We start from the raw sequence: 26,143 nt of genomic DNA, 5'->3' as shown, positions 1-26,143 counted from the left end.
TGCTGCTACTGGTTCATAGCTTCGCAGTCTCTATGTAAGGCTGTAGAGGGTAAGAGGAGGGCCCTGGACTGTCAAAAGAGGAGTCCAGCAGGCAAGATCAGCCTCCCAAGACCTCTTCTGCAGCTGGTAGACATGTTGTTTAGAAGACTCTTCAGAGCAGAAGTCTGACCTAGATGCTTCACACTGGCCTTAGGGGATGCTATCACTGCCCACACACTATGGAAAACTCCAGACATCTCTTACATCCTAAATCAGACATGAGCAATACTCTTGTAACTAACCAGAAAGAGGTCAAAAGGGACATTCTTACAGAATCTAAATCCACAACTCATGGCCAAACCTACCAAACAGTTTTTAAAAGAATCCTCTAACTTGAAAAGCACAAAACAGAAATGAGACCACAGTAAGATCTGGCCTGCCTTTTACTCCAGTTTTACTCAATAAATGTTCCTTCCAAAACAAGACGGAAACATTCTTCCTAAAAAGATGAAAGTGCTCTGAAGCAAACTATTTAACATCTTGCATGTTGTATGAGTTCTCAGACTCTTTAAGTACTTGCAAAACAAGACAGATTGTGTTTTTAAATCAACCAATCGTATGCCCAAGAAGATGAGAAATGGAAGAACACTTCAGAAACTTGGAAGCTTTCACTAGACTTCTCTTCTGGTTATTCCTTATTACTCATACCTATGTCACATTTAGGTTTGAGATTTGACAACAAGAGTAAATAATAAATATGTAAATATAAAAAGATAAATTGTAAAATTGTAAATTTAAAAGATAAATATTGTGATGAAATAAATTGTAATTTTAGTAGGCAAAAACCAAAACATGATTTTCATAAAAGCCTGATATTGTTGCTAGAAATAAATGTAAGAACAGTTAAATGCATTTGCAGAGAAAGCTCTTTCTCTGGAAACCCCTCAAAAGCATTCCCCCCCCCCCCCCTTTTTTAAAATAAGAATGGTAATATTCCATTATCATTTTAAGCACAATGGATGGGTTGTGGTTACTGTTATAAGAATTTCAGCATTGAAACAATATTTGGCTTGCTACAGTTTTACACTTAAGCCTATTGACTGGGTTTTGGTCTACACACCCATGACTCAAAACAAAGGATAAAGTCACATTATATTACCAAGCCATTGTTGTCAATGAAAATCACAACAAACTACTTGCCAATAGTACAGAGTGCCATATGGGCACTTTAGAAATGCATCAATTCTTCAGCATTACTTTAAAGTGATAAAACCAAAGCTTTTCATGGCGTTCTTGAGAGCCCTTTGGCAACTTTATGAAAACAGGTTACACTGTTATTGAATATGGTTGAGTAGTTACACAGATTCTAGGATGAAACACTTTAATCATGCTCTGCTAAACCATCTGTATCAAATTACTATTTTAATTCACTTTTTAGAAAGTTTATGTGCATGTAATAGAAGTATATTTGTTATAAAGGTATACATATAACATACATACCTTTCTATGTAATAAATAGAGCAAGATATGTTTGTATATAACTATATATACACACAAATAAAATACACACATACATATTGTGTGTGTCTCTATATCTATATTAAAAACGAACTAAGGTCACTTAAAATAACAGGAACACATTCTATCTGTTTTGTAAGTGAAAAATTACTTTAATTGCACTCCAGGATAAAATACAAGGCAGCTAATCAGAACAAAAATGAAGAATACAAAAAAATAACACTATTTTATTTATAAGTACTTCAAATGGTGTAACATTTTAGGATAATTTTAAAGCTTGATTGGCTGAATTGGATTTTAAGGATCTATTTGCCCTGAAGGAAGCCAGGAAACATTACCCTTGCAAGTCTTCTTGCAAGATTACAGTTCCTTGTCTCTGGAGTGTTGATGAAGAGAGGGAGAATGGAGATTTGGGCTGGCACACCGAAGAAAAAGTGACTGTACTCTTACTTGTGGATCACCCTTTAAGGATTCTAAAGACAACTAAGGAACTAGAAACTGTTTTAACCTGCCCCAGTTCACGCTCATGGAATGCTGGATGAAAAGATTTCACTGCCCAGGAACTTAAGGAGCAACTAAAGGACTTCAGCTTCTTGTGGCCTTCAGTGGACTTTGCATTAAGTCTCACGAATGCTTACAAAAAGCCAGATGTATAATAGTCATCATCAAAAGATATCTCTAAGCTTTTGCTGTTGCGAGTATGACAGCCTTTCACACAACTGTGCATGCACAATCAATGCCAGTAGTTATTTACATATTGGTGATCTCTGTCTGTCCCTACAGTGACCATACAGGGAAATAAAGGCTACTTTCCTACAGCCACAACAGGTTGAATCCACTCAAATGGCAGTTATGCGCTCTTGGTGCTAAAGATGCCAGGCATGTATATAAAGTTGCTACTTATCCCAAAAATTAAACATCACAGCATCTTCACTAAGGTAACACAGTACTAATGAAGCCTCCAGCACCTAGAGCTGCGTTCTTCAAAATATTCAATTCTAGATGCCAACTTTTTTTTTTGTTCATATCTATTGAAAGACTCCTTTTTGGGGGACGGAAGATGTGTTACAACAATGGAGTGTACAGTGTCATCAGCCAGTGGGTAATCCACAGCTTGCCTCATCAAGTTCTGCTCTAAAGGAGTATAGGAAGAGGCAGGATAAGCTGCATTAGAAGATGTTTTACCATGCTACATCCTCTGAATCCAAATGATTTTTCTACAGAGAGAGACTGCCTCTCAACAGTATAGCTCTCTTTAAAGTGTAATGCAGGCATTTAATCAGTGTGTGTTTAATCAAGCTCTAAATATTACAGTTGAACTTCTAATATATTAACCTCACCAATATTTTTCATAACGTTTACATGATTTCCTTAATTACTTTAGTTTCTAGCTAGCTCCTTTAAAGCCCTTTCACTGTGCTACTGCACAGGATTTCATTCACACTTTAAAATCTTTTCCCATGTATGCTTTTCAAAACTGATTTATCTGAATTATACATATGAACTATATTTAAAATCTGTGCATTATTCAGTATTAAGAACTATGAAGTATCATTTAGGGATTAACCCATTTATCTACTAAATTCAAAATAGCTCTTTTCAATAAGGAAACTAATTGAGTTTCAAACAACTGGTTGTATTTTAAAGAGGTAACCAAATACTTTCCTACGAAGTACAAAAATGTTTCTCTAAATCTCCCAAGAAAAATGCATGCCCTCTTTATTACAACGAAAACAAATTCACGTACAAGAAGTATAAAACTACTAAAGATACGTCAAAAAACATTCTTGCTTTAAATATGTTTTCAACCTCTTCTCTTTTCTCTCAAAGCTTGTATATAGAGTGTTTGCACTGCACGCATTTGAGATCCACCTATATGCCTCTGCATAGGATAAATATTAGCAGGATCTGGATTTTGTACTCACATGGCTAGTTCTCCAGAGAAACCGCATCACCTTCCCCCTATATTCCATTCAAGGATGTTTGAACAACCCACAAAAAATGTGAATCTAAAATATTTTACATCACACAAACCCCTCAGATAGCTCATACAGTGGCAGTCACAGAGAACAGACAGTTCTCCCGAAAGAGTGGGGAAAAAATGTCTAAAAAGAGGCAGCGAGTCAAAAAACAAGCATGCAGCTCGACTTCAGTGAAAACTGGGATCACTCAGTTCCTCTGGATTGTTTGCTATTAATTTTCTTTTCTTTTATTCCGTTGATTTTTTAGGAAATTATTGTGGCTTTCCCCCCATTTTTTGTCACCACAGACACTCCCTTTAGGCAACTGTGCATCAACAATCCTCCCACGTTCAAAGTCGGCTACATCTGTTGCTCTTTCCCATTGTTGAAAATTCCTGCCTTAATCCTATTTGACTTTATTCATGCAAAGGTCATCCTGAATTCAACAAATGGAGGAGCGATAGCAAGCACGCTGTTGAACATGGCTAAAAAATGCTGTTGTAGAACATGCAGCTAGTGTGCCAGCACTATCTTAGAAGTACTTGGTTTATTATGCAGCTTCTAGTCCTCATAGCTGTGTTGCAATATGAATTGACAACATATTTCTTCCAGCAACTCAGGAATACAACAATTTCCTTCCAACTGGCTTGATTCTTTCTCCTTAAAAGGATTTGCACTTAACCCGTATTTGCTAGCAAGTACACGTACACCATACATATATAATATTTGACTATTCCACGTGCCTTAGGGCTATTTGACTATTCCACATGCCTTCTGGCATATACGGCTTCCTTGTTTCTCATGGTTTTTACTTTTCAGTAAATCTAGCTTCACAAACCTATTCAATTAACCAGGCCATCTAAAACTAATGGTGATTACGGTTTTAAATAAATGAGGCAAAATTCTGCCTAAAAATACTTTTACAAAGCAGGGTAGAACAGCTAATATGAACACCTCATTATAGGGCCACCACCGTACTGTAGATGTGCTCACAGAAGCCAACTATTTCAGTTTTAGACTCATTTTTCTTCCCCAGCAACAACAACAAAGCAGCATAAAAGTATTCTGGATCAGACCTATGATTTATTCCTGTGCTTAAGAATCTGACCCAAACCAAAGAAAGATTAGCAGGAACAGTGAATTAGTAAGCAAACCAAAGTTAACTATCAGACTGATTTATGAAGGGAAGATAATTATTTTTGTAATATCTCCATAACTCATCATGACAGAAGCAAAGGAATATTTATTCATGCACGCTTATTTCCAGTTTGAGGTGCTTGCCAACCACGATGAGCCAAACCCACCCTTCAGGCAAGTAGAGAAACAGGCTATTGTTAGTCTCCTTCCTTCACAGAGAGCTTCGCTGAGGGCTGCAGATAGCAGAGAGTCACCCAAGACTGTAACTATCTAAACCAGCCCCACAATAAAACTCCATGCAACAGCTGAAAGTTAAACCCTACAATAACATCAGCTTATTCAAATCGTGTTTAGCTCCTCATTAGATGCAAGTGAACACTGGAAAGAATAAAGTTTTCAATTTGAAAGCTGTCCAGTACTCTGCTTGTATGGCTCTTGTTAAGGAGCTTGATAATAAGGTGTAAAAACTCTAGAGAAAAAGGACAGGTTTTATCAGGTTTTTGTTGTGAAGGTTTTGAGGATTTTTGTTTTGATGGTAGTTTAAAAAAAGGTCTCATGAGAGGAGAAGTGTTCCTTCTTTCTTCTACCTTTTAAAGAGCAAAGCTTGAACTAAACAGTAATAGTCTGTGAAGCCAAGCATGCGAATCAAAGCCCTCCACGTCCTTTGAAAAGGTTAACAGGAATGGCAGGAAGGTGGTTATCCTCCGGTACCTGTGCCAGAAGCCCACAGCCCCGCACTGTCTGCCTGCCTCCTCGCAGCCTCCTTCCGCCGTAGGAGTGAAGGTAAATAACTTAAAGGAAATAAAATAAAAGACCCTCACCAGGGACACGGATTTTCAGATTACGTATCCCCAAAGCTAGCCCAGATCTCACTCTGAGCTAACTTAATGCGGTTGTTTCTCAAATGCTCTGGCAGGCCATGGCTGCCTCGCCTGACCAGGGCTGTTTGTACCTAATCCAGCTTGTCCTCTGCGAGAGAAACTAAACAGTGCCATGAAAGCATTGACATTTAGGAACTGCAGTGCTCCAGAAACTTTAATGTTCCTGGCAGCTCCTAACTTCTTCCTTTCATTTCTGTACCTTAAGGATTCAAAGGACATATTTCAGCTAAATGACTCTGGCACCTCCATGAGGAGACCATTTCTCTTTGGATCCCATAGAAGTGGGTGCAACAAGATACTTGTACAGGAGGCAATGTATAGCCCAGCTCATGCTCCCTCCTCTCCCTCTGGAGATCCCCTGCTGTCACTCTCCCCATCACCCTCTCTTCTGGGACTTCAAGTACTCATCTCCTAGCATAGGAAGCTACAGCCCAGAAAAAGCAGCGTGGGTATTCCCACCATCCAAAGGCAATCTCTCCTCTGACCTCAGCAGCCTTAAAACAGTTCCTGGATCAAGATACATCTTATTTAACCAAACTTGCCCTTGCAAGACACACAGCTGGGCACTTAATTCAAACGACCTGAAAGGTTTACATAGATCACCCCATATATTTAAATGTGAAACATTAAAGAAATTCTAGTATTAGTATCATTTTTTTGAATAAAATATGAACAAAGTATTTTTGTTAGTCTGCCTACATGCGATGGTACTGGCATTTTAATGGCACATAATATTTCCCTTTGTCACACAATACACTCTATGCCTGTTGGCTTTTCTTCTTAAAGCATGGTGGCACGGCTTTAAGCTTCCAACATGAAATAAAGCATATAAAAATACTGCCATTATATAGGTAAAGGCCATATTTTTCCTCAAGAAGTGAAGTAATATTTTATAACAAAAAAGCTGGGTATTATAATTTATAAATGTAAGTTAAAGATAAAAATATGTAAAGTGAGGTTTTGAATGTCATAACACTGGTTAAATCACCAAACCTTATTTGCACAGACATTCTGCAGAAGTGCTAACTGGTGCAACACAAAACTGCTCCAAGCAGTGACCGTGTTTCCATCCATTTCAGTAGCAGCTACACTGCACCAGTAACATAGAAACACTTTAAAGATCAATTATGAAAATGGCAGGAGCTAAGCATTTATCATCCTGCAAATTATGCCTATTAATTTGCAATGAGATTTTTAAAGGACAGCCCTGCAGACCTGTTCTCTGCTTCCCCACTATTAATAAGGATGTAAAGAAGAAACAGTCAAACACTTATGTAGCAGCACTAAAAGTTGCCAAATCAAGTGTTAAAAATTGGGGCTATTACAAAATTATGGTTACATATTCACTATTAATTAGTACCCTTTTTATATTTGTATTATGATACAATCTGGAAGTATACTTCTTCCCCTCCAGTTCTTCCTCATGGAGAGCATTCAAGAAACAACCTCGGCACTACCCAGCACTCCTATTCTTCTGAACTATTAGTTGTTTGTTCTCATGCCTCATATACTACATATTACCCGGATCCTGACATGAACACAGTATTATTTATCTCAAAGGGCTTTCCTACAGTGTTCATCTTCTGGATATTCTAATCTAGAAGATAAAACATTTAATCTTCCAGACTTCTTTGTGAGGTAGCAGTCCATTTAACTGAGGAAAAAGTGAGATCCACAAAGAATCCAAATTATTAGAAGGTGCTAGTTTTGAGTCCTCAGTCTGAGCCACCTAAGACCTGGCAGAGAACTGCTTGCTTTACGATACTTTATGTGCTGTGAAACAGCATTCTTTCAGCTGCATTGCACTTGCATCAAGCCAATAGCTCTGGTAATTCATGATGTTTGTATCAAGCTGTGAACTTAAAAAACCCACCACAGTCCAAAATCTGGTTCAAGAGACTAGCTTAGCACCATGTAATAAATTCATAACATAAGAAAGGATAATATTCACTGCTCCTGGACAGCATTTGGTTGCTTAACTGTCAGAGAAAGCAGTGCCTTTTCACTGGCCCTTGTCTCAGGACACAGCCTGGACTAGTTCCCTGTGTAGCAATATATATCGTGCTGCATGAGTCATGAGCTCTACAGAAGGACTTGCATGTGATGATGTGTCTTCATCTAGATAACAACTCTGCCTTCTTGCTGCACATGCTTGGAAATGCGAAAAGGTGAGAAGTGAGGGGCTGAGGCTGGAGGGAGTTCAGCTCCGCTGCCAAACCTGCAGGAGTAACTCCTGTAACTCCCACTAAAGGAACATGTGGGTAAATTACTGACTTACCTGGTTTAAAACCTCAAAATCTGAAGGAAGCATCTCTCTTAGAGATACTAGAACTGTGGAACAGCACCTAATTCTTTTTGAAAGCAGTTCAACTGGCTTGCTGCTAGAAAACAGGCACAAAATACTTCACTCACAAGGGCAGAAAGCCGCAGATAGATCAAGGAAGGCCTTGGTTTCATCTATATTGTCGATGTCTAAGACTGACTCCTGTTGGCAACAACCATGGGAATGACACGACACCACCCTCCACCAATTTGCATTTATAAAGCCACTTGCAAGGAGAAGGAGGGAGTCAAGCAAGGCTGCAAAGAAACAAACCTCGGTACATTATTAACACTGACAATTGCTACAGGAAAACCACACAGGCAAAATAAGCAACGCCAAACTAAGAAAGAATTTATCCCTTTGGTAGCCCAAGGAAACCATGAGTAAGCAAAAACCTACTCAAAAGCACAAGTCTCAAACACTTCCATGCAGTTATTTCGGTCCTAATGGACAGTACGAATTTGTCCCTTCTGCTGATTTCTTCTGTGACTACTCATGAATAGGTTATACACACCACTTCTTGTACCAGCTTACACAAAATCTGTAATTAAATAGGTAGAGCGAAGCAGGGAACCTCCATTTTGATGAACTTTGTTCATCAACACTCCTGCTCTATATTGTGTCTCCTATTCATGTGCAATCATGGCTGCATGTTGAAGGGAGAAAGAGCTTTGGCAACATATTCCCATTTTTTCATATCCAATCGTGTTTATTCTTTAGGCCATATACACAAGAGCCTGTAAATATTCAGGGACAATTATTCTCACCAACTTTAAATGCCTAACAACTAATTAGCCAAGTCTAACTTACCTAAGCTCTTTTACAATCAAGGTAGAGAACCAGATAACTCTAGGAATAAGGCATCTGAGGCAGTTGGGTTAGGTGACTCAATCTCCAAAGGGGACCCATTTTATTAAGGGCCAGCCCTGGGAATTCTTACTTACATAAGCAGTCAATATAAATGCTTGCTGCTTGTGTGGAATACCGAAACACTAAATTTTCTTCACAACACGCACTTGTGCTTGTTCTACTGTCCTGGTTTTTGGAGCTACAGAGGGATGCAGTCATCTTCAATTGCCCCTTCCTCACCAATACAGATGACATGGGAATCTCCAAGTGATCGAAAGGGCCTCCTCAAAGGGAAGACATTAAAGAGGCTTGGAAAGTGTTTGCTACTACAGTTAACTGACTGCTCAGGGAAGCAGTAGAAGGCAAACATTTGAAAAAGATTAGATGAACACTGCAGATATTCAGAAGTTGTCTGGACGAGGTCCCGGACAACCGGCTCTGAGGGGCCCTGCTTGAGCAGGGGGTTTGAACCAGATGACCTCCAGAGATCCTCTCCCACATCGACCCCTCTACGATTTTGTGACCAATGCAGAGAGAGAGGTTATGCTGGAAATGGATGAAGAGACGGCAGCAGCTGGGATGATCTTACAGCAGCTAAAGAAGTGGATGAGTCCCCTGTGCAGAATTAATATGAAAGGGGAAAGACTCTAAATCATCAGCGCCCATGAACTCATTCAACCTCATGTAGGTTAAATCCCTCAAATTCGGGGCAGGCAGAAACAGCCTCCTTTGACCTCTTTTCTCACATCTGAAATTTGGTAAGGGATGTTAAATGGACACCAAATGAAATAACATCTTTGGGGAGGAAAGAAGATAAAGGCAAGACCTGCAGTAGTGGGATTAAGAACAATCATTTCAAGGCAAAACCAAAAGTGAAATACTGTCTGTATTTGGTATCATCACTTGTCTTTCTGACCAATGATCATGTATAATTGTCTGGGCAGTAAATTTTTATGTCATTCGCACAATGAGATCTGGTCTTTGCTTCAAACTCTAGTTCTACCACTTTCACGTCTAGTAAAGTTAATGTTTATTTCTGAATCTCACATTCTGGCTGGAGCACCTCCCTTATGAAGACAGGCTAAAAAAGTTGGGGCTGTTCGGCCTGGAGAAGAGAAGCTGTGTGGAGACCTCATAGCAGCCTTCCAGTATCTGAAGGGGGCCTATAGGGATGCTGGGGAGGGACACTTCATTAGGGACTGTAGTGACAGGACATGGGGTAATAGGTTCAAACTAAAACAAGGGGAAGTTCAGGTTAGATATAAGGCAGAAATTCTTTACTGTGAGGGTGGTGAGGCACTGGCACAGGTTGCCCAGAGAACCTGTGGCTGCTGCATTCCTAGCACAGTTCAAGGCCAGGTTGGAGGGGGCTTTGAGCAACCTGGTCTAGTGGAAGGTGTCCCTGCTCATGGCAGGGGAGTGAAAGTGGATGATCTTTAAGATTCCTTCCAACCCAAACCATTCTATGATTCTATGTTCACTGATCACTGAGCTCTTGGAAGTTAATAACAACTCACGTCTCTACCCTGGAGTACCCTCTGTATCCTGAGGACACCAGGCATGACGCTAGATACCACCAGATCAGAAGATGCTGCTGTAATTTTCTGCCTAGTTTTACATGAAGCTTTTACACAGAATTATCTTGTACAACATACATCTCTGAACAAAGGAGCTAACTAGAAGGAGTCTGATTTTTGTGGTGTCAGAAATATTAGGAGTAATTAGTTGTGGATATGATTCCAGAAAAATCTAGAAACAGTATTAAGCTGTTAGAAGACCATACAACTCCTTTAAAAGAAGGCCTTTTGCAATTCACTTAGATGCATTAAGTCTGTTCTTAAATAAGACATACCCAAGACTGCCAAGTGCTAAAAATTCACTGTTTCCCTTTTATTATCACAAACACTGCTGTTTATAAAGAAAACATACAAACACACACAAAATAGTATGCGGGAGGTCAGCTATCCCTCAGGCAAAAAACACCTTCCACCGCTACGTGGGTAACAGTAAAAAGTTGGATTCAGGCTACGATGTTTCAACAGCAAAGAGAATTGCACTTCTATGAAGTGCTCCTAAACCCTGGATGCCACTGCTGTTTCCAACATCTAAATGTTTTGGTGTTTTTTTTTAAATAGGGTAATAATTTCAAGTATTTGGAACCTGTACCTTGAGCAGGAATCTGTCATGTGTCAAATACTCTTCCAGGAGCAATAAACATGCTGATACATAGATGTTAATAAAAACATTTGTATTTTTTGTGTTCAGCAAATGTGATGAACACACCATCAGTGTGTGCAGGAAAAGTGAGCTCCAAATATTCTGCCAAAGATTTGAAGAAGCATTTTTGGAATCTTTTCCCTTAAACTCTAAAGTTCTAATATTCATGCTCTGTTGTCTAGTTTTAAGATTAGCATTTCTGCTCCCACAACTATTTCCTATGATGCCAACCAAGACAGGAAACTGAACATGCTGGGACACTTTGGTTCTGGTCAAAGGTGTAGCAGAGGTTTTCTGTGCACACCAAACTTGGACAAGACACATTATTTAACCTCCTTCTACCTAAGTTTGCCTCTATGGGACTATTCCCCCTATATAAGGGCATGTGCTAAGTTCATGTTTGCACAACGCCTCACCTTTTGATGGGAGTTTTTTCAGAGTTGCTAAACATTGTCCCTATTATTGAGTAATAAACAAGTTATTTGTGCCAACAGTTTGAGTCCTACCTAGGCACACTTTTGTACTGTGGTGTGAGGAAATTGTTTCATTTTCTTTTCATTCAAATGCCAGTGCTTTTCTTCATTTCAAGAAGTATTCCAAGTGCTTTTGATCTAATGTCATTAGATCACCTCAGAGCAAAACAAGTACAGAAAAAAAGATTGTGCTTACAGAATGCTTTCTGAATTGCAAGTGACCGTACAATATTTTAACACACCCAGCCAGAAAAACTTTCCACTCCAGTTGTAATATGATAAACCAGGACACTGCATCTGCTTTGGAGCCTTCCCTAATGGTCTCAGATGTGCCAAAATCCTGTAGAAAAAATTAAAGCTTTCCTGTATGAGATAAGGTCAGCATAGAGCTCCATCTTCCCTCACAGCACTAATGAATGTTAAATTTTCAGTACCCTTCCTGATCTCAGCTGTGCCTCAGCATCAGTGGCAGAGAGGTGGGCTGCAAGCAGGCAGGTACCAAAATATTCAGAAGGTAACACCCTGCATAAGAGCAGGAATAAACAGGAATTATGTTCATAACTGCACAGTATTCTCAGAGAGTTCAATCCTGCACCTTTTCTTAATCAATTCCAGCCTTCAAACAATCTGAAACTTAAGTCTACTTAAACTACAAGAACCAAACGCAATAGTAATACATTATTTCAGCTCAACGAAGACATGAAATAAGGCAGAGAGAAGTATTTCCTTGGATGCAGACCTGTAAATAAGCCTCTCGCAAACAATAAGCAACGAGGGCACAACCTCCATCAAGCAACTTGATAAAATCCCATCTACAGATGGTCTTTTCTCTGCCTGGTAGTACCAGAATGCTTTACTTTGGCCACTTTGCTTTGACCCGAGGGCCAGACTCCACCAGAAATCAAATAATGTGCAATATTTTTCATATAGAAACTCCTGCAAACAGGATCAAACCCTAATTCAAAGCATTCTAAAAATGCTGTGCTTTGACTTCGTAGTTCCCTGTTTGTGGTTTTGCATACTAACTTGTGAACTGTGCTTGTGACCTTGCTGTGTGGTTTGGTTTTGCTGTGTGTAGATGCAGATTCCATTTCTGGTCTCATACTCTCTACCCTGAGTAGTAAAGCACTAGTTTTAGTGTCTAGATCAGAGCCTGAGTGGACAAGGACATGACAGCAATGTGGCTGAGTGATTAAGCCATGAAATGATAGCTATGGCAAGTAGTTTCATACAATTTTTAAGTACAGCAGCACCAATACAGAGCAAAACAGCTGATAAAGTGCATAAATTCATAAAACTGGAAGGGAAGCCTTCTGTCATCATCCTTCTACCCTTCAAAAGACGCAGTCAGCATATATCAAATCCATTTTTTAAAAGTGCCCATTAAGATATACTATTAAATGCTTTTTTTGTGTAAAAAAGCACAAATGGTGCTAACTGCTGAAACACTGGAGCTGAAGTTCACAGAGACAAGCTAGCTGTTGCAATCCTAAGATAACTTCTATTGAAGAGGGTGATGTGAGGCACAGGTAACTCATTTTCCCTTGACAAACATAGAAGCATGTGCATATGTAAGTACGCTTAGTCCTGACGTTGATAATGAACAGTTAGTCTGAATTAAAGTAGACTTTTTAAAAATATTACTTTGACATACCTATGGAATTGGATATATATAAATCCCAGTACAAATAAACAGCATCCAGTGCTAAGCTTTTAAAACCCGGATTTATGACAGAAACGTGGGGACAGACTCTTCAACAGGGGCAAGGCTTAGAGGCATTACAATAGATCAAGACAAAGTATTGTTCAACATGATTTTCTTCCTTCTCGATGGCATATCCAGCTGTCCTGTAACATTTGTTACTAGAAGACTCTTTTCTTTGAAACTGCAGTTGCTGTTACTGTTGTCATTAAATCCTTAAAAGAAAAAATACAAGCTCCTACTGCTGCTCTCTCCCCATGAACCAGCAAGTGAATAGAGATGAGCCAACACCTTATTAAGTATAAGCAAAGCTTTTAAGATGACCTGCAGAAATAAATAGAACGTCTATAAAACACAAAAAGGTACTAATAATAACAAAGATGAAATTTTGGTATGAAAAACCTACCTTAGGGGAAGAAGAAAGGTCCCTCGATGCAGGAATAGCTGACATGTTCTCACTCATGCCTGTCTCTGTCTTTGGCAAGAGGTTTGGTGGTTCAGGAGCCTTTCTTTTCATCTTCTTTTCTGGTTCTTGCAGCGGAGCAACTTTAATGAAAGCAGGGCTTGATTTTGGTTCATAAAATGGATTTGATCTAATTGAAAGAAGGGAAACACATTTCTTTGCTATCTTCTTGGAATTAAAACAAAAAATAAGACCCGTTTAGAGAAGACAATGACTAAAATGCTTTTATTATCCCACAGAAGAATATGTTTTGCCTTTACATGATTTTAGACACTATTTTTTCATATGACTGAAAAGTGCATTACAACAGCTAAAACTGCACTAGGTGAGAAGTTCCATGAATTTTATAAAGTCCCGTAAATTACAGAAGGTTTATCAATTGTGTAAAGCTAGCTCTTCCATTATACTTACTTATCCATCAGTGATCCCATTTACAGATAAGATCAATACCAACAAATTCAAGTGAAATTGCTGTGTGTTTAGTATTGTAATGAATAGAATTAAGAACACTTCATTAGGACAGGGTAAAGAATCAGGCCACTTTTACATGGATGCATCAGCATGGCTTTAAAGGCCTCACTCTTGCCTGTCCAAGTCTGAAAATCGTGGCTTCCATAGGTATATAATCCACATGGAGTGTATTTTAAACCCTGCAGCATACAGGCAGCACACCAAGAACACTGTTTGGATAAGAGCATAGTGCAAGAAAACCACAGCTGACTTGTGTGTATCCCTCGACAAATACAGTAGCTATCATCTATCTATTTTTAAAGTGCTTTTTATAACTAAACTCTGTTCAAGAAACACAGTAAAGATCTTCCATCAAGCAGATGCAGTCCAAAGAATTATTCTTCTTAAATCTGGTGTTCACGTTCCAGCTCTGCATTTGTTCCACCCTAAGTAAACACTCCCACAGCATTTCCAAATTTTATCTATCAGTTTGATACATCAAATAGAAATGAAAAATACGTCAAGTAATAATGGCTTCTACTCTGCACATACAAGAGCTAGCAATTTTGCATCCTTCTAAGGATACTTATGGATACTTATGGGATACTTATCTCCTTTCCACGGAATTACTTTATTCATAATCTTTGCTCTTCATATTTTGCAATCCAAAACTGGATGGTTAATTATGAAACTGATACATTAATTCCTTTCTAGTCGATACTTCCCCTGCAAATGATATTTAGCATATATCTCAAACTATGTTTATGTAACTGAGTCACTGCAATTCCCAAAGATCTATCTGCATACAGTTATATAAAGCATAACTAATCACAACAAAGAACCTCAGTCCCTTGAATGCAATTCTAGATGGAAACAATACTTCATACAGCATTAGACAAGAGCCTACCTAGCTAGATTTACAAATTTCCTCTCAAGATAAGAATCATGAACTACTACACCTGTTTTTTAAAGAACTAGCAAAATTTGGCACAAAAATTTTTCACAAAAGTGAAAACCCAACTATTCATAGAAACACAGAATGGTTTGGGTTGGAAGAGTCCTTAAAGCTCACTCAGTTATAACCCCCTGCCACAGACAGGGACACCTTCCACCAGACCAGGTTGTTCTAAGCCCCATCCAATCTGGCCTTGAACACTGTCAGGGATGGGGCAGCCACAGCTTCTCTGGGCAACCTGGGCCAGGGCCTCACGACCCTCACCGAGAACTTCTTAATTCTATCTAATCTAAGTCTACCTTCTTTCAGAGGGTATTCATTCACTTTCACACAACATCAAATTTCTCCCAGTTTTTTGTACTTTCACCATGAAAATATATCTTTTGGTCACAATTTTTGAACTTATTTTCACACAGTTGACCATCATCCTCTTTTCACTGAGAAAAAGCAAGCCATTAATAATCCTCACTGCAGAAAATAAGTCTACTTCTGAAAGGCAAAGCTTACTGAAGCATATAAGTGAAGACCAGGCATAAAACCTCCAAACCGTTCTGAGAATCTGCTGCTGCTTGTTATAGAGAAAAGATCTAAATCGAGATACTGAAGGGAAAGGAAAGGCTAACACTAAAATAACTCAACTGCTGACTGACTGCAACTTTCGGGTGTTCCCACTTTGATGCACATCAAGCACAAAGCCACAAGTGCAATCAAACCTAAAGACAACATCAAACTAATGACTTAAATAGAAATGGATGGGTGTTTTCCATTGGAGGCAGCAGAAAAAGGAGGGTATTCAGGCTGAAGTGGAGAATATGCCTAGCTTTCAGTAGCTCTAATTTAGCTGACAGCCCAGCTCAGCTGTCTTTAGACACCAGAAAGTTCAAAGGGAGGTGAAAATAAAGATGAAAAAGATAAAGGCTGAAGAACAATGCATTCTACAGAAGAGCACAAGGTTCTCTTTAGTTCAAGAAGTTATCCTCTGAACAGCCAACAGACACAGCATGTACTTGCAATTAAAAAGGTGCATTCGTAAGGTGTTAAAATGAATTTGGTATGAGAAAAAACCCACCGTATCAATGAGTAAGAAAGTTTGGAAGAACCCCCTTTTGAACTGTTATGCTCCAGAACTGTCTCTGCTGCATGCATAATGTTGAAGAATTGTACCCTATTGCATGAACCAGAAGGAAGTGCTATAAGCAGACAAGTGACTGCCTTTCTTTCCTAGAGAACTTGCTTGAAAGCCAAACTAAACACATTTTCATATACCACTTTTTACCTTCCCCTCTGCATTGCTTTTAACTGGTCTTACAAATGCTGAGAAAGATTTTTGAAGAATCAAGTTTAACACGAGAGAAAAAAAAACCTAATCAAAACCCAACAACAAGTGGCTCTTGCCTGAAGAGGCTATAAATTTTCAAGTCACGGATGTCCGCTACATGTAGCAGAGTTTTGTCCAACAGCTTCCACGTAGCTATACAAGAAACTAAGTACAGAAAAAGTCTGGCTGAAAAACATTAAAGCACTTTTCTCTTGAGGTCAGCTCCCATATATTTTGCCCCTGTAAAGTTATTTAATTGACCCACACAGTGTGATTTGCCTAAAGACATTCTAGGCTGCCCAATATAAGACTAAAAAAACCCCCAAACCTGACAAACTAACCTGGCTGCCACTGTCAGTGACTGTCACTGGCAGTGTGGTGGCTTGTGGTTTCTTGTGCAACAAGCAGCTTCAACAGACAACACCTCAATAAACTTTGCAATTAGACAGCATTATTCGAAGCCATACAATAATTACTGAGATAAGAAGCCACAGAGGCAAATAATATCTGAAAGCAAGTTTTATTCTGACCAATTAAAAAATTATTTTGATCAGCATTATTGGTTAACTGAAAAAAGAAATAAAAATCAACATTTTATTGAGGAGGAAAACCAAAGCTGTCAGTGCAGAAGGGTTAAAAGATGTTACCAATCAGAAGGTTGAAAGCATTATACTTTAAGTTGTGAGCTACGTTAATTTCAACTAATTAAACTTCACTTAGCAGGGTGTCCTGTCCTTTGTTAAGAGACAGCCACGCACCATTTTGATTTGAATGTATAAAATTCAAAAAGGCAAAAGCAGAATTTTACACTAACATTCAAATGGCCAAACTAACAGGAAGAAAATGTGCTCCTTATCTCTAGGTAGGTATGAGAATTTAGCCAGAGGAAGTATATTTTGAGATTATGGTTTTACAGCAGAATATATGTTCTGGATCATCTAAGTCCCTCTGAACCATGCAACACCTTGTTATGCTTATGTTCGTGACTATGCTTTGCTCATGTGTGTTGTGAAATCTTACATTATCTTTGTAACCATTAGTGAAATATGTTTCAATTAAGCCAATTACCCAAGGTAAACCCTGTGCAGAGGCGCAGTGAGGGTGAGTACCTTTTCCAAGATTAGAGTGAGCATAGTTACAAAACTGGAGTCAGAATTCAGCTCTTGGGGCACTTTGTGTAAGCTCCAAGTCCAGAATCAGTAATAGGGACTTGCCAGAGTAGAGTGGGACAAAGGTCTGATGCTAACCGATGTGCCCATGTTCCCATGACACCTCATCGCATTTCACACAAAATATGAGAGGAAAATGACAAATGGTGCATTAAGTGAAACCCAATGAAACATTTAAGATGCAGCGATAACAATAAATCATATTTTCTGAGTGACAGTAAATGTCTTTCAGGAGCCTTCTATTTCTCATGCTTTCCATCTATCAGGTTCAAAACCACTCCTGGGGAAAAGCACTACACCAACCCTAAATACTGTTTAAAAACTACCCAAACCAACTAAAAGATTCAAAAGAGAAGATGTCAGGAGAGAGGTTCAAAATAATATGCAAAGTTTTCTAATGCCGTGACATGACACAGTTGTTTAGCCTTGTCTTGAGTACACTGCTCAGTCCGACTCAACACATCATAAAATAGATACATAGCAGAAGGAATAACAGGGTCCAGAGACGTGCGATGAAAATGATTAGAGAGATGAAGAGACTTCTGTATGAAGAGAGATTGAAAAAGTTAGCACCATTTAACTCAGACAAGTGACAAGTAATGGTGAACATGTTAGAGATATACAGCAACTGTTTACGGCAGATAAATCCAATACTAATTGTTGCTTTGATAAGCCAGCAGAAGAGATAATGTATGGGATTGGAAGGTAACTTATTTACAACCAACAAAAGGAAGCGCATTTCACATAAGATCTTATTTCCTTGTGGAACTCTGCCACAAATTGACACTGAAGCCTAGACTTTAATAGGATTTGGAAGAAGATTAGCCACTTATATAGATAATAAAAGCATCAATATTCACATTAGATAAGAAACAATACACATCTGGACACAAACCTTCATGATTTAGGGCACACGAGAACTACCAACTGGCACTGCTTACGAAAATCTTTCCTTTGGGGCTCACTGTACCACAGCTTAGCAGAAACTTTCTACTGGAAAATCTCAAAACTAATGACATGAGGTTAAGGCATAACAGTGCTTGTAGCTATTAGCATCACACATCCTGTGTTCCTAGACTGGAGTTTTATTCCTCCAGAGTACTTCAGTATAAAGATTCAAAGGTTCTCTCCTTGACACACTCCTAACCCAATACATTTAACAAACGGTCTCCACTTCTTTTTTAATCACATGGAGCTCCTGTAACTTAGGGGAAAAATCTATTTCAGAAGCTATTTCGGGGACATAAAAAAAAACCTTATGTAAGGGATGCAAAAATGTATTTTACAGTGCTTTTTGACTCTTTATCCTTCAATCTTTCCATGGGACATTGCTTTTATAATGAAAACACAGATCAGATATATGTTCAAGTAGAATCCACCTATGGGGAGTGTACTTTTATCCTTGGGAAAAACACAGGATTAAAGCAAATGGGGGGTCATTAAAATAATAATGAGGCTATTGTAAACAAAGGGGCTAGAGAAATCTACAAGTCCATTGCAAAGAAAAAACAAGGTTGCCTGTTAACAACATTGCTGGAAGCCCATTTTGTACAGCTTTGCTTAGGGTGGAAATGTGAGCATAAATAAACCCCTGAGAATTCTTTACTTGCCTATCCATGTAGCTCCTGCTCTTTACGCTCTTCTCAATCTTTGCTGTTCTCTGTACCCACGTCTTTGAACATACAACGTACATATATTTTTTCCCCCTGTAGTTTTGGTGATCAGTGAATGATCAGGGATGCCTGGCGTGACCATCAACAGTGTTGATCACACTGTGCTCTGAAGACACAGCAGCCGGTGCTGTTTGTCCAGGACCTGTCCCTGAATGGGGCTGGCAAAGACATCATTCTCCAATGTCTTTTTTTTCTTGCACAGAACAAACAATACAACAAATCCATGGCCACAGATCTTTAAAAGGAAAAAAACCCTGCAGGATCCTTTATATATATATCTATTGGAGTGCATGGGAATCTTTCAATTTCCTAGAAAACAGCTATAAACAGAGAAACTTAAAGATTATGGTATGACACCTGTATTAATATGAAATATGAAAGCAATGTAAATGTCATGCCATGACAAATCTCATTAAGTAAGGTAAAACTAAATGTTAATTACAGTTGTCTGTAAAATTGCTCACATGTAATCACCATAAACTGCCTCATGAGTGGTGTGGTTGGTGACTAATGGCCACAAACAAGGAGTAAGTATATAAATACCTTCAAACCTCCCAAGCTGCACAGCTATTGCAGAAAGCTCTCACTCCTTGTTAGGTTTCTATACTATAATACAAGGCAGTCAGTGAGTTTACAAAAGTTTTATGTGTGTTTATGATAAAAGGAACATCCTAAGAAAGTGTAGATAGTTATCTTTCCCATAGATTCAGTTTTTATGAGACTCTCAAAAATGTGCTATGTGGGCTACAAAACAGTTCCTTTTTACATCTTGCACCGATATAAAAAAACTTCTCCATATTATATTATTATATTATTATTTTATGTAGCAAAAATAATGGCAAAAAGGACATGAAGGACAAAGTTCTGCTACTCCTTCATTTTTGGCTCATTTGCATTTGTCAGGGCATGAAGTTCCAAAAAGTACACAGACTTACTTCCTATCAAGTAATTTGCTATCAGTGAGGCAAAGAACAGTTTCCTAACTATCAAGCTCCGCTGAATAGCATGGCTTGGGGGTATAGTATTTCCTGCTGCTGAGCTGCCTAAGGATCAGTCTGTCCTAAAGAGGTGATTAAGGATCACCATGGTTCAACCCAATACACCTCAAGATTAAGTCAGGGATACCAGTAATGCTTCCAAAGCTGCTGAAAGATGAAGACTCATACTTACTCATCTAGCTCTTCCTCTTCAGCTTTAGAGGTATCTGCATAGAGGTATTTGCTCATATCCACTGGTCTGACATTTTTCCTTTTTGCAGGTTGTGGAGGAGAATCTCTTACAGTTACAAATGTTTCAGGCTCAGGATCTGGCTCATCAAATGGGTTCAAGTACTCTGGGGCATCATCATCCTTGAAGGGATTGTAATTGTCAGCATAGAAACTTTCTTCTGGCTTTGAAGATGAAGCTATTTCAGTGTTTACTTCTATCAAATAACAAAAAAAAAAATATCATTAAATAGACTTAACGTGGAAAAATTGGAAACCACTTTATCAGATCTTTTTATTTTGAAGGCTTATGAAAAGGTCTGCTTCGTAACTCTCAAGACATAAGTCTTGTCCTAGCTGTAGATGAATCTTCATGCTATTTATTTACAGAGTAGCCTTGTTTATCCAAAACCAGGCCTTTCAAAAGGCCATTTCATTTAGAGTATATTGAAACAGATTTCATTTTCTTCCTTACTAAAGCTCTTTCTCAACCTAAATAGTTATTAGTTTTCTTATTTCTCATATAAATGGTATCAGCATTTTTTACAACAGATTTTAAAACATTTGCCCATGCTTTTACCCAATTTGAATCCTAACAAAATATTCTTAATTATTTGAGCTTTTAAGAACGAAAACTTATCCTGTATTTTATAACCAAATTACTTTTATTGGCTATTAAAAATGGTGATAGTAAGCAGGTGGTCTTTTCATTTCTTAAAAAGACTGAAGTAAAAATCAGTATTAGGTATGACCCGTAATTACATTTCAAAACTTATTTATTTTCACTGCTAACTGCTCCTGGTAACAATACATAGTCTCAGAGTAAAAATGAATTTAAATTAACCTTAAGGAGACAGATAATCAAATTACTCATCTATTATTTGGGCTGTACAACAAAAAGTTATTAGCAACCTGGAGCAGCATGCAGTTCTTTAGTGCTACAGACGCTACTGAAAGAACATCACACAAAAGTGAATAGCTGCTGTACACTGCAAAATACAAAACCCCATACAGCAATCTAACATTCCTTACAAAGACACTTTGTCAATCTAACTCTTCCTGCACCATCAAATAATTAAAAGCTCGGTTCAATGCTGGATTTGCTGTACTTTCAAAATCTATGCAAACAGGAAATTCAACGTAGTATCATTAAAAAACAAGTTTCAATAAACACTCCCACCTAATTCTTAAAAAAAGTGTTTCTTTTTCAGATGTGCAGTTACTAAATTGAACAAAGCATACTTTTTAGCTTTACCCCCCCCCCCCCCCCCCAACGCTAGAAGTTATTTGTAGCAAGGATGTAAAAAAATAACGAGATGGAGTTCCAAATGTGTTTGTCACTAAACAAATATTCGTGAAGACAAAATCACTAGTCACACAACTAACAAAGGGAAGGTGCAGCAAATGAAACAGCACTGTCATTACTTGTATTTGGATGGAGGATGGACTGAAGCTGCTAACCCTGGTGAATTGCTAACAAATGTGTTTTCTACTCTGCCAGTAAACTTCCAGTACAACGTCTCCAGCCATTACACAGCCCAAGGAAATAGAAGGCCCTCCCCCCAATAGCTTGACTATAATCCACAGGTTGAACAAGAGCAACTCCTAGTTGGACAAGAATACAGTCTCCAGATGCAGGTGCAGGCAGCCTCACCTATCTATGCATTGGAGTAGTCACCACTCACTAGACCAGTCACCAGTTACTAGCCCAGGGCAAACACTTGGAGCAGGAAAGGCTTTCGTCCTCCTCAGAACAACTGAAACATACCAGGAGTGGAAAGATTTAATTTTAGAAAGAACTTCACATTTCTAGTGCTCTTTTTCTTCCTGGTTCTTCAAATTTGAACCTCAAAGACTATGTGATCATATTGTCTTCTATGATACTTCTAAGGGTCCATTTCTAAAGTGACGCATCATTTCTCTGTGGTCAGAAAGCAGAAATCAAATGGGTTTGGCTGGAATAACAGAATAAATTAATCAAAATCTTAATTCAGCCCATTGTGGACTCTTAGGAGATAAATCACTCATCTGAGACTGAGGGTGAAACAAGTTAAAATTGCACTTTGCCAGACAATACTGCAGGTTTTAACTGGTAGACACACTGCTGACTACACACAGTGCTGTGCCTGTGGGATTTCCTTATGGTGATTATTCAGAAAATTACTTTAAAAAATTCCTTTAATTCCAGGTGAGTTTTGTGGTTTCCTATTCCCTAAGCAGCCTGGTCCAACTTAGCATTAAGGAAGCAATATATACAGTATACATCTACCTCCTATGTATCGTGTTAAGTTCTTACATTTAACTTCAATTTCAGAATGCAGCTACCACTGTTTCAAGTCAAAAAAAGCGAATACAAAAGGAGACTGAGAAGAAGTGTAAGACACTGCACTGAAATGAGACAAAAGGTAAAGTGAGAAGTTGGTTATGCTTAGTGGTCCCTCTTTACACCATTGAAGTGTGTTCTAAAAAGAGCTAATTAATCAAAATCCTTGTGACTAACAGTAAAAAAACCCCAAATAATAAGGGCTGCAATAATAGTCTTAGCTAAACCTGAAGAGAGGTTCTGTTACTGTTTAAACTGGTTAAGCCTCACCTGAATGCCATAAGCAACATTTCTGCTGTGTCTTGGGAGATGGACATATAGAGAAACTACTGCAGGATAAATCAGGGTGTGTATTTGCAGTATGTCAGCTGTAGTGTTTTTGTTCACTCCTACTCCAGAGTAAATACAATATGCTTATCCCTTAATAAAAGGGAATAAACTACTGGGCACTTATCCTGGAAGAAAGGGTAGTTACTGCACAGTAGGTGATGCATATTAAGCTCACACCCTAGTCTGTGTGTGGTGATTTGTTCACAGGCCTGCATCCCTATAAGAGGGATGTTTCAGAGAGAGACACAGTAAAATATTGAGTGTCTACAGCTTAACTGACAAGGGAAAGAAAAAGAAAATCAAGGCAAAATTCTTAAAAACACAAATATGATCAAATCCTTTGACAGTATTATATATGAAATACTTCAGACACCAACATTTTAAATGTCTTTCATTTATTTTAAGCTAAAACTGGAAAAGAGGTTCTAACATTGGCCTACATCACTCCAGTGTCCAGTGCAGGTGGTCATGGCAAGCAAATGTTTCACCCTGCCAGCCCTGAGATGTCCTCAGTGTGCGCATCCACAGCTGAGCTAGACCCCTTTACAGTCAAAGCTTACGGTTTTATGTTTGAACTCCTAATGCCTTAAAATCAGGTGAGCCAAATCCCACCCTTACTGCATAGATACGTGTGACTCGTAGGTCATGGTAGTCAGAATACTACTCAAACGTTATCCACACATTTAGTGATGTAACAAACTAGGCCAAGCAGAACTGCTTTTGAGGTCTGCCCTCAAAAGACAGTTTCACGTAAAAAGCAGAAGTAACCTAATGAAATGCAGAAAATGTCTGATGTCTTGTTCTAATTGTGCAACTTCCTGATGATGTTTTAACAAAAAATTTTGCTACTTTAAACTTTTCTCAAATAATAAAACACTTAATCAAGAGTATGCACAACTATGAATACCTGCTTCTGCAACTCCATATGATGGATCACTGCACCTGCACATGAATCTGTTGATAAATACTCATTATCACAACTGAGCAAAACCTGCTGATAACTCACAAGCAGTATTCAAGCGAGTATTAGACACAATGTCAGATATATTTTCTGAAGTTACAAACATTCAGTCAAACAATCTCTTGAAAATTATATTGTAAGCTTTTATTTTTAATTTGCTTTTAAGTGCCCCCTGGAAATGACGATTTAAACACCTGTTTAAATCTGATAAATTCTAAGGGGCAATGCAAATGGTTTTTGCAATTCTTTCTATTTCAACACCATGGATCAAGTGCCGTAACCCTAACTAGGCCAAAATTCTTTCTCTTGTTCCTTGGCTCAACAGTAACTACTCTACAGGCTCAACAGCTTGGCCTAACATGCACAGCATTGCAGAGCAGCACTCAGAGACCTCTGGCTTATGATTAATTAAAAGATTTCAATAAATCCTACACACGGGCTAAAATTAACAGAGCTTCTAAAAGTACCATTTTCAAGAGACTTTTACAGGCAGAATCTTGTAGGGGCCCAATTAGAACCCAGTTAACTTGACCACTCCTTATCATGGAATCATAGAATAGTTAAGGTTGGAAAGGACCTTAAGATCACCAAGTTCCAATCCCCCTGCCATGGGCAGGGACGCTTCACACTAAACCATGTCACCCAAGGCTCTGTCCAACCTGGCTTTGAACACCGCCAGGGATGGAGCATTCACAACTTCCCTGGGCAACCCATTCCAGTGCCTCACCACCCTTACAGTAGAGAACTTCTTCCTTATATCCCCTCTAAACTTCCCCTGTTTAAGTTTGAACCCGTTACCCCTTGTCCTATCACTACAGTCTCTAATGAAGAGTCCCTCCCTAGCATCCCTATAAGCCCCCTTCAGATACTGGAAGGCTGCTATGAGGTCTCCACGCAGCCTTCTCTTCTCCAGGCTGAACAGCCCCAACTTTCTCATCCTGTCCTCACATGGGAGGTGCTCCAGTCCCCTGATCATCCTCGTAAATCCCTGATCATCTCTCTCCTCTTGTCATCCAGGTAAATATTTGCCCCCACCTGCCCCGGCTTCCTTAAATGTCCCCACAGGAGGGAGGGTCCCCACAGGAACCCAATCAGGCTGTCTCCCATGGGGTCCTTTAGGACTAGCTTTTATGTCAAGTGTTGGTCACCACTTTGTGAGCCTCTTGATAACAAACTGAGTTGCTAGGACAGTGACTCAACAGCACTGCTTTTAAAGCCACTACCACTGGCACCTTCTCTGTAATGAATGCACTCGTATTTTCTCAAGGACCTAAGGCTGTTGTGAAGTGCATTTGGGGGGGGGGCTGAACATACAACAACTTACAAGGGGCTTTTTTCCTTCTTCAAGTTGATTTTACACTAAGGAGTCAACACAGATTCCCCCTAATCATTAACCACAGCTGAAAACACAGGATGCCAGTCTCTACTAGAACCATTTTTTTAATTGCAGTTCTCTACACTGATATTAAACAAGCAAACAAACAAACAAAAACGACAATTGCAGTTTGGCACTCCAAGGGTGAAACACACAATTTTGCATGGTTAAGTAACAAAGCCAGAGGGGTAGGAGTGACATGAGGTAGAGGTATTACTACACAGAAGCATCAGCTGCTCTTGTGCCAGATTCTGGAAACATTACTTGCCCTAACTCCACTGAGAAAGACTGTTTGTGATAGTAATAACTCTGGCATGACCTATCTGCACAATCAGCCTTCTAGTTCCCAGAGGATCTCCAAAAAATCACCCTGCCCTTCAACCCACTTGCTTTTTGTAACAAAAACATATTGTGACACATCCCTTAAAACCAACCCCCCCCCCCCCCCCCAAACATTACACATACCACTTTCCACTTGGCAGAGGATGAAAGAACAAGCCACATGTGAAAGATATTTAGCTATGCCACTTACTGCACTACTGGCAGGCACACGATCACGATGGTGATGTGAGCAGTGTAAGCAAACAGCACAGAATAAAAATGTATCATCCCAGTACTTCGAGACCACATAAAGACTGGCATCGCTATAAACCACTGATGATTGTCTATTATTTTTATTAATACTCACACCAGCAACAAATTACATTTCATTAAGAAGTACAAGGAGAAGGGGCAGAGCCATCACTTTCCTCTATATTGGTTCTTACACTGCTCTCCTTAGGGCTACCCTAGAAAGATTCTGGGTTTTGGTACTGCACTGTAGCAGTGCTTTCATTTGCAGTGCAACACACGCTGTAGGGAGCTCATGAGTCTACACACAA

At 39.0% G+C, this 26,143-nt stretch overlaps 1 protein-coding gene across 9 annotated transcripts in view; it reads right to left on the bottom strand.

Moving 5' to 3' along the window:
- The window catches only part of EHBP1 (EH domain binding protein 1), a 226,647-nt gene that overhangs the window by 95,929 nt on the left and 104,575 nt on the right, over nt 1-26,143 (bottom strand). For all 9 annotated transcript variants that reach the window (XM_061461391.1, XM_061461386.1, XM_061461387.1 and 6 more), the window contains 2 exons: nt 20,239-20,491; nt 13,447-13,633 (listed from right to left, as the gene is read on the bottom strand). In XM_061461391.1, coding sequence (XP_061317375.1) covers nt 13,447-13,633; nt 20,239-20,491 — 440 coding nt within the window. The remainder of the gene's footprint in view (nt 1-13,446; nt 13,634-20,238; nt 20,492-26,143) is intronic.

The sequence above is a fragment of the Pezoporus flaviventris genome, unplaced genomic scaffold (genome assembly GCF_033815535.1).
Source record: "Pezoporus flaviventris isolate CSIRO_AGI_PZ_B2104156 unplaced genomic scaffold, CSIRO_AGI_Pfla_v1 ptg000031l, whole genome shotgun sequence".
Lineage (NCBI taxonomy): Eukaryota > Metazoa > Chordata > Aves > Psittaciformes > Psittacidae > Pezoporus > Pezoporus flaviventris.
The sequence above is the reverse complement of the archived record's forward strand: the minus strand, read 5'-3'. Positions and strand labels throughout refer to the sequence as shown.